Genomic DNA, 9,784 nt, shown 5'->3' with positions numbered 1-9,784 from the left:
AGCGTCTGCCTTCTGAGGGACAAGTAGCGTCTGCCTTCTGAGGGACAAGCAGTGTCTGCCTTCTGAGGGACAAGGAGCGTCTGCCTTCTGAGGGACAAGTAGCGTCTGCCTTCTGAGGGACAAGGAATGTCTGCCTCCCGAGGGACAAGCAGCGTCTGCCTCCCGAGGGACAAGAGTGTCTGCCTCCCGAGGGACAAGCAGCGTCTGCCTCCCGAGGGACAAGAGTGTCTGCCTCCTGAGGGACAAGCAGCGTCTGCCTCCTGAGGGACAAGCAGCGTCTGCCTCCTGAGGGACGAGCAGTGTTTGCCTTCCGAGGGACAAGCAATGTTTGCTAGGGAAGGAGTGGGGACCCTGGGTCCAGGCAGAGGAGGCATGAGCAAGGCTTGTCCCTTCTCCCACTCAGGTGGACCCCTTGTAAGAGGGACTGAGTCTTACTCGTCTCTGCAGCCCCACAGTGCCCACTCAGCATGGTGGTCTGCTCTCACTGGAAGGTCAAAACATGATAATGAAGGAATGAGATCCGCCATATTAGCTGATGCAGTCAAGCCTGCAAAAGCCGGGACCTGTGTAAGGCGGAAACCTGTCAGAGAAGGAAAACTCAAATCTTTTCCACTAATAGAGAGCGATAGAAAAGTAGTAAGACTGCACCCTGTCCAAGGCGGAAAAACTTGCAAGACCCAGAAAAACAAGGCAGTCCCGTTGAGTTCCAGCTCCCCCAAGTGTCACTGTGCTTCCAACACACCAGCATGAAAAGGGCTCTCCTCATGTCTTCCTGAGGCTAGCTGTAAACTCTGGGCTGGGCCAACAAGTGGATATTTGGACAGCAATATTTACTGCATAATCAACAGAATCAGAAAGAAAAATTCACTTAGGTGAAACATGATTTACAGGAAACACACCAGGGTACATATTCAAGTTTAAAAAATAAAACATTACTTACCTATGTCATGTTTCCTTGATGGTCCACTTTTCTCCAAATTCTAAATATTAAATAAAAGAGAAAAAGAGAAATCTCATCATATAACTAAGCTATCAATACACTAAATAAATATGTATTATAAATATATATTTGTATACAGTTCTATAATTATTACATAATATATATACTACATACTATATTATAAAGAACCCTCGTGGCACAATGGTTGAGAGCTCAGCTGCTAAACGGAAGTTGAGTCCTGCGAATACACCCAGTAGCTCCTCGAGAAAGACTTGGTGATCTGCTCCCATGAAGATCACAGCCTAGGGGACCATGGTCTTGGGGGACATCTAGGTCAAGTGGCATAACATAGTTCATAAAAAAAATGTTCTACATTCTACTTTGGTGAGTAGTGTCTGGGGTTTTAAAAGCTTGCAAGCAGCCATCTAAGATACATCTATTGGTCCCATGCCATCCGGAGCAAAGGAGAATGAAGAAAACCAAAGAGACATGAGAAATGTTAGTCCAGAGGACCAACAGACCTCATGAATCACAGCCTCCACCAGCCTGAGTCCAAAAGAACTAGATGGTGCCCAGCTACCACCACTGACTGCTCTGACAGGGATCATAATAAAGGGTTCCAGACTGAGCAGGAGAAAAAAGTAGAATAAAATTCAAATTCACAAAAAAAGACCAAACATACACGTACTGGTCTGACACAGACTAGAGGAACCCCCGCGATTATGGCCCCTGGACACCACCCGGAACTCAACACAGAACTGAAGCCACTCCCGAAGCCCACTTTTCAGACAAAGATTAGACAGGCCTATAAAACTAACAATAACACACATGAGGAACATACTTCTTAGTTCAATCAAATAGCAACATGAGAAGGCAGGAAGGGGCAGGAAATCTGGACGAATGGACACAGGGAACCCAGGGAGGAAAAGGGAAGAGTGCTGTCACACTGCAGGGATTGCAACTAATGTTACAAAACAGTGTGTATAAATTGTTGAATGAAAAATGAATTTGTGCCGTAAACTTTCGCCTAAAATATAGTAAAATTTGGGGGGCTGTGGGGACCATGGTCTCGGGAACATCTAGCTCAACTGGCATAACACAGTTTATAAAGAAAATGTTCTACATTCTACTTTGGTGAGTGGTGTCTGGGGTCTTAAAAGGCTGTGAGCAGCCATCTAAGATATTCCACTGGTCTTACCCCTTCAGGAGCAAGGGAGAATGAAGAAAACAAGATACAAGGGAAAGATCAGTACAAAGGACTAATGGACCACAACTACCACGGCCTCCACCGGACTGAATCCAGTACAGCTAGATCATGCCCGACTACCACTACCGACTGCTCTGACAGGGATCACAACAGAGCATCCCCGGCAGAGCTAGAGAAAAATGGAGAACAAAATTCTAACTCATAAAAAGAGACCAGGTTTACTCGTCTGACAGAGACTGGAGAAACCCCGAGAGGATGGCCCCCGGACACCCTCTTAGCTCAGTAATGAACTCACTCCCGAGGTTCACCCTTCAGCCAAAGATTAGACAGCCCCATAAAACAAAACGAGACTAATGGGGCACAACAGCCCAGGGACAAGGACTAGAAGGCAGGACGGGACAGGAAAGCTGGTAACAGGGAACCCAAGGTTGAGAAGGGAGAGTGTTGACATGTCGTGGGGTTGGTAACCAATGTCATAAAACAATATGTGTACTAACTGTTTAATGAGAAACTATCTGTTCTGTAAATCTTCATCTAAAGTACAATAAAAATAAGTAAATAAAATTTTAAAAAAAAGATCACAGCCTGGAAAACCCTACAGGGCAGTTCTAATCTGTCTTGTAGGGTCGCTATGAGTCAGAATCAGCTCGACAGCAACAGGTTTGTTTTTTGGTTTTTATATTACATTATATGTTATAGATACATATAAGTATACACTATATATATTAAATATATATTACACACGTATTAAAACCAAAAAACCGATTGCTGTCAAGTCAATTTTGACTCATAGCAACCCTACAGGACAGAGTAGAACTGCCCCATAGGGTTTCCAAGGAGCGGCTGGTGGATTCGAACCACCGACCTCTTGGTTAGCAACTAAGTTCTTAACCACTGAGCTACCAGGGCTTCACATACATATAATATAAATATACACATTAACATTCTGCGGGAAGATTTTAAAAATGGATGTTTGGAAGTATTTTCCTAAAGAAAGAAATGAGACCAAAACCTAAGGGGGAAAAGCAGCCACAATGTACTTCTGCATCATAGCAGGAGTCTCTTAGGAAGGCTGTCCTTTCTTGTTATGTGACCTTAGGCAAGTCATCCAATTTAGCTGAGGCTCCTCCCGCCCGTGTGAAGCAGAGGTAACACCTAACTGCTTCACAATGTCCTTGGGAAGATTAATTTAAAAACCTTGTAAACCATAAGGCTTTATAAACTTATCAGAAATATGATTAATCTGGTAGTGTTTCTAGGAAGAAAGACCTGGCGATCTACTTCCAAAAAATAGCCAATGAAAACCCTATGGATCACAACAGAACATTGTCTGAATCTCTTGCTTTGGACACGTCATCAGAAGAGATTAATCACTGGAGGAGGACATCATGTTTGGTGACATAGAGGGCCAGCAAGGGTGAGGGAGACCCTGGGTGAGATGGATTGGCCCAACAGCCTCAACAATGGACTCGAACATGCCAGCTATCATGAGAATGATGCAGGACTGAGTAGTGTTTCATTTTGTTGTACATATGGTCAACATGAGTCAGAGCCAACTCAACAGCCGCTATCTATCTACCTTCTCACCCATCTATCCATCATCTATCTATCCATCCTCTATCTATTCATCCATCCGTCCGTCCATCATCCATCTATCTACCCATCCATCTATTCATCTATCATTTATCCATCATCTATCTATATATCTATCCATCCATCAATCATCCATCTACCTACCTACCTGCATACCCATCTACCATTCATCTACCTCCTACGTACCCATCCATCATCTATCATCCACCTACCTACCCAGCTACCTACCCACATACCCATCTATCAATCATGTTCCTCATGAAGACAAGCTCTACTAAAGATTGAATTTTATCATCTTTTGGGTTCAGGCATACTGTTGTCAGCATGTGTTATGGATTGAATTGTGTCCTCCAAAAATTGTCAATTTGGCTAGGCCATGATTCCCAGTATTGTGTGGTTGTCCTCTATTTTGTGATCTGATGTAATTTTCCTATGCGTTGTAAATCCTACTCTCTATGATGTTAATGAGGCAGGATTAGAGGCAGTTATGTTAATGAGGCAGACACAATCTACAGGATTAGGTTGTATCTTGAGTCAATCTCTTTTGAGATATAAGACAGAAGCGAGCAGAAGAGAGGGGGACCTCATTACCACCAAGCAAGAAGAGCCAGGAGCAGAGCACATCCTTTGGGCCCTGGATCCCTAAGCTGAGAAGCTCCTAGACCAGGAGAAGCCTGATAACAATGACCTTCCCCCAGAGCCGACAGAAAGAGAACGTCTTCCCCTGGAGCTGATGCCCTGAATTCAAACTTCTAGCCCCCTGAACTATGAAAGAATAAAATTCTGTTTGCTGAAGCCATCCACTTATGGCATTTCTGTTACAGCAACACTTGATAACTAAGACAGAAATTTGGTACCAGGAATGGGGTGCTACTCTAACAGATACCTACAATGTTCAAGCTGTTTTGGAATTGAGTAATGGGTAGAGGCTGGAAGAGTTTTAAAGTGCCTAACAGTAAAAGCCTAGATTGCCTTGAAGAGACTGTTGGTGGAATTATAGACATCAAAGACAATTCCAGTGAGGAGTCAGAAGGAAGTAAGGAAAGCTGTAACACCAGAGACAGCACAGACGGCGAGAAGCAGCAGCAGACCGATGGCAGCAGAACCAGGAGACTGGTATGAGATGGCGCAGAAGCCGACTCATGGAACAAGAGAGCTGAGTGCCTTCAGGCAGGAGGCTTCCTGGTGGAGTGGTGTGCCTCTGGGCACTTGTCGGTAGAGCTAGGCTTGTCAACCCAAGAAGGGAGAGAGCTGAGCACCTTCAGGAAGCAGAAGCTGCAGAGACAAGGAGCACAGGAAGCAGAGCTGCCTCAGTCTCAAAGGGTGGGGCCACAACCTCTAGGGTCTCAAAAGGTAGAACCATGGCCTGCTGGGTCTCAAAGGGTGGGGCTGTGACCTCCTAGGTTTCAAAGAGTCAGATCTTCACCAACTTGGTTCCACAGTGTGGGGCTTCCTTTCAGGAATGCCAGTGGGATGGGGCCAGATCCGATGTCCCAAGCTGAGGGGGTAGGGCTTCCATGCCCACAGGACAGAAGAAGAGGACCTGCCGGGGTCAAGGGGGTAGGGTCACCACTCAGACAGACTAGGAGAATGGGGCCACCCAAATGCAAGGAAGCAGAGTTGCCATCCCAGTGGGCCTGGAAGGCAGAGTTGAAGCCCAGGGCCAAGGGGCCTCCAACCAGAATACAGACAGTATGGCCAAGCCCCAGAGTCTGGAGAGCAGGGCCATTGCCTAAATGGTCCCAGAGAACAGGTAATTATTTTCAAGCCTTGGGAGCTAATATAAAGTGTTCTGCTGACTTGCTTGGTACCTGTTATCCCTTCTTTCCCTCCAATTTCTCCCACTTGTAATGGAAATGTCTACCTTGTGCCTGTACCACCACTGCACTTTGGAAGCAGATAACTTGTATTCTAGATTTCACAGATGAACAAAAATTTTGCCCCAGCATGGAATTTGGACTTAGAATTGATTCAAGACTTTTGGGATGATATGATGGGGTGAATGTGTTTTTATATCTGGCCCCTACATGAATTTTGAGGGGCCTAAGAGTAGAATGTTATGGATTGAATTGTATCCCCCCAAAATATCTGTCAACTTGGCTAGGTCATGATTCCCAGTATTGTGTGGTTGTCCTCCATTTTGTGATCTGATGTAATTTTTCTATGTGCTGTAAATCCTACCTTCTATGATGTTAATGAGGCAGGACACAATCTACAGGATTAGGTTGTATCTTGAGTCAATCTCTTTTGAGACATAAGAGAGCGAAGCAAGCAGAGAGGAGAGGGACCTCATTACCAGCAAGCAAGAAGGGCTAGGAGTGGAAAGCATCCTTTGGACCTGGGGTCCCTGTGCTAAGAAACTCCTAGACCCAGGGGAAGACTGATGACAAGGACGTTCCCCCAGAGCCAACAGAAAGAGAAAGGCTTCCCCTGGAGCTGGCACCCTGAATTTGGACTTCTAGCCTCCTAAACTGTGAGAGAATAAACCTGTGTGTCAAAGCCATCCATTTGTGGTATTTCTGTTATAGCAGCACTAGATGACTGAGACAGCAGGTTAACACGACATCCTCTCCTACCTGGTGAGCAGCACTCGGCCGCCCACCTCTTAGCACCTCCAAGGTGAGCTGTCTTCTTCTTCTGCAGAACTTCTGACCCAGAAATCTGGCCTTGGGCACAGCAACACCTGATTCTGATCCTGTGTACATCAAGGGAGGAACTCTCAAATGATTTTTCCAGCCAAATGCAAAGTGTCAGCAGCTATATCTGCCGTCTTCGTAGTCTTCTTTGGCAGACTCAGAAGGAATTTTCTCCCTAACTGCCCTTTTCAACAGCCTCAGGCTATAATTATGACAATTGGATGGTAGAGAATATCCGTCAATTTTCTTCACAGACCGTGATAAGAAATGCAGTTGCAAGCTTTTACCAACGAAATCGCAAATGGCTTCAAAGCCAACATGCAGCCACAGAGATGTGTCCTCTTAAAATGCCAAAGATTTTGTGACAATCGGCAGGGCAGAGAAAGCAAGTTAAACACAGGGCAGCGTCCACCTTGGTGGTATATTTGGTAATTATCTTTGTCTCAAGAACAGAAATGCCACTGAGCCAAGGAAAAGCCTATACTTATGTGCTGGTTTAGACCTCTGGATCAAGTGACACTTCACTTATTCCTGATAAAACATGGATTTTCGAAGAGTCTACCAAAGGAAAAAAACTGACAAAGCTCAACCCGTTCACTTCTCTAAATCTGCTGAACCAAAGCCATATTTCATCATAAATTAACCACTTGTTGTCGAGTTGATTCCAATTCACGGCAACCCCATGTGTGTCGGAGCAGAACTGTGCTCCACAGGGTTTTCAATAGCCTAAATTTGTGGAAGCAGACTGCCATATTTTTCTTCCAAGGCACCTCTAGGTGGAGTTGAACCTCTAACCTTTCAGTTAGCAGCCGAGTGCACTAACCATTGCACCACCCAGGGACTCCTACTCATGAATTAGCAAGTGTGACCCCACTGACTAGTCCATACACTCAATGGTACTCTTGCCTACACGAACCACCTGCTCACAGGGAAAGATCCAGGGCTTCGAACGAGTTCTAAATGGTTCAGTCATAGCCAACAGAAACAAGGCAGGGCTTCAAACCAGTTCAGTCACAGCTGACAGAAACAAGGGCAGCGTACGCGTCACATAGCAAACAAATCTCTTGCAGGTTGCCTTTTGACCTGAGTAGAAAAGGCAGCAGTGTCCCACTCCAAGATGGCGGCCAACCTCGCCACTCTGAATGTGTGTCGGCTGCCATCCTGGAGCGAGACATGGCTGCCTGTTTCCTACTCAGGTCAAAAGCCAATGCAAGAGATTTGGTTGCTATACAACACATATGCTGTCCTGGTTTCTGTCAGCTATGACTGAATCACTTCAAACAGGTTCAAAGCTCTGCCTGGTTTCCATCAGCCATGACTGAACCATTTAGAACCAGTTCAACTCCTGAGGTTCACTCTTCAGCCAAAGATTAGACAGGCCATAAAACAAAACGAGACTAAAGGGGCACACCAGCCCAGGGGCAAGGACAAGAAGGCAGGAGGGGACAGGAAAGCTGGTAAGGGGGAACCCAAGGTCGAGAAGGGGAGAGTGTTGACATGTTGTGAGGTTGGCAACCAATGTCACAAAACAATATGTGTACTGTTTAACGAGAAACTAGTTTGCTCTGTAACCCTTCATCAAAAGTACAATAAAAAAAATTTTTTTTTAATAAAACAAAAAAAAAAAACCAGTTTGAAGCCCAGGAACGAACACAGTCCTCGGAATCTAGAGGCCCCCCTGGCTTCCACCATTAACCTACTGCCTGGCCCTTGGCCAAGCGGTCTTCTCCGTGGCAGGGCACAGCTCTGGCTGCCAGATGAGTATCATGGGAAAGCAGAATTTTTAGATTTAAAAACAGCATTGGAGCTGATTCAATACCACATTTTCCTTTCACAAAGGACATAATGGAGGTTCTGAAAAGATAATGACTTTGCCCAAGGTCAGACAGTTACTCTAATCCAAACCCAAGACTAAAACCCAGGTCTTTTGATTCCTTTCCCATGTTCCTTCTATATACCACCATGAAAACTAACACATGCCCAGCCTTTCTCCTGAGGCGTTTAGAAAATGTGTGCCATCAGATGCGAACATATTTGAAAGTAATATATACACCGAATTGCTGGGCTGAGGGCTGTGGGGACCATGGTCTTAGGGAACAACTAGTTCAATTGGCAAAGCACAGTTTATAAAGAAAATGTTCTACATTCTACTTTGGTCAGTAGCGTCTGGAGTCTTAAAAGCCTGTGAGCGGCCATCTAAGGTACTCCACTGGTCTCACTCCTTCGGGGGCAAGGGAGAATGAAGAAAACTAAAGTTACAAGAGAAAAATTAGTTCAAAGGACTAGTGGACCACAACTACCACACCTCCACCAGACTGAGTCGAGTACAACTACATGGTGCCCGGCTACCACCACTGACTGCTCTGACAGGGATCACAACAGAAGGTCCCAGACAGAGCTGGAGAAAAACGTAGAACAAAATTCTAACTTACAAAAAAAGACCAGACTTACTGGCCTGAAAGACACTGGAGAAACCCTGAGAGTATCGCCCACAGACACCCTTTTAGCTCAGTAATGAACTCACTACTAAGGTTCACCCTTTAGCCAAAGATTAGACAGGTCCATAAAACAAAACGAGACTAAAAGGGTACACTAGCCCAGGGGCAAGGACAAGAAGGCGGGAGGGGACAGGAAAGTTCGTAATCGGAAACCCAAGGTTGAGAAGGGAGAGTATTGACATGTCATGGGGTTGTTAACCAACGTCATAAAACAATATGTGTACTAACAAAAAAAAAAAGTTACATGTACAGATACAACTATAGGTTTCTACTCGTCTGGAACAAAGGAGAAAGAAGGAAACCAAAGACTCATATTAGAAACCAGTCTATGGGAAAACAGTCTACACAAACCACAGCCTCATCTACCCTGAGTCCAGAAGAACTAGATAGTGCCCAGCTACCTCTACCAACCATCTGATCAGTGCCACAATAGATGGACCTTTATAGAATGGGGGGAAAATGTGGAACAGAACCTCAAAAAAATTCCTAAAGTAAATTAAAATAAAGACCTACTGGACTGGTTAAGACTGAAGGACTCCCCTCGACTGCTGCTCTAAGATACTCTTCAAATCTTGAACCAAAACTAACCCTGGAGGGCACCTTGTAGTTAAATAACAAATTACCTCAAAAAATAAATACTGTGTTCCTTTAAAAACATCACCTATACAAGACCAAAAGGTCAACATTACTTTAAAACAAAGACAACCAAGACGAGAATGTAAGGGAGTAGGGAAAACAGATGAAAGGAACAAGGGCCCAAAGTCCATCAAATGGGGAAAAGACAGTCTTTTTAACAAATGGTACTGGCAAAACTGGATATCCATTTGCAAAAAAATGAAACAGGACCCATACCTCACACCGTATACAAAAACTACTTCAAAATGGATCAAAGACCTGAAGATAAAGCCTA

At 44.9% G+C, this 9,784-nt stretch overlaps 1 protein-coding gene across 1 annotated transcript in view; it reads right to left on the bottom strand.

Annotated features, from left to right (window-relative positions):
- B3GLCT (beta 3-glucosyltransferase) overlaps positions 1–9,784 on the bottom strand; it is a 120,432-nt gene that overhangs the window by 103,160 nt on the left and 7,488 nt on the right. Inside the window, exon 3 of the mRNA XM_004386032.2 lies at positions 941–980. Within this exon, the coding sequence (XP_004386089.1) occupies positions 941–980 (40 nt within the window). The remainder of the gene's footprint in view (positions 1–940; positions 981–9,784) is intronic.

The sequence above is a fragment of the Trichechus manatus genome, unplaced genomic scaffold (genome assembly GCF_000243295.1).
Source record: "Trichechus manatus latirostris isolate Lorelei unplaced genomic scaffold, TriManLat1.0 scaffold00153, whole genome shotgun sequence".
Taxonomy (NCBI): domain Eukaryota; kingdom Metazoa; phylum Chordata; class Mammalia; order Sirenia; family Trichechidae; genus Trichechus; species Trichechus manatus.
The sequence above is the reverse complement of the archived record's forward strand: the minus strand, read 5'-3'. Positions and strand labels throughout refer to the sequence as shown.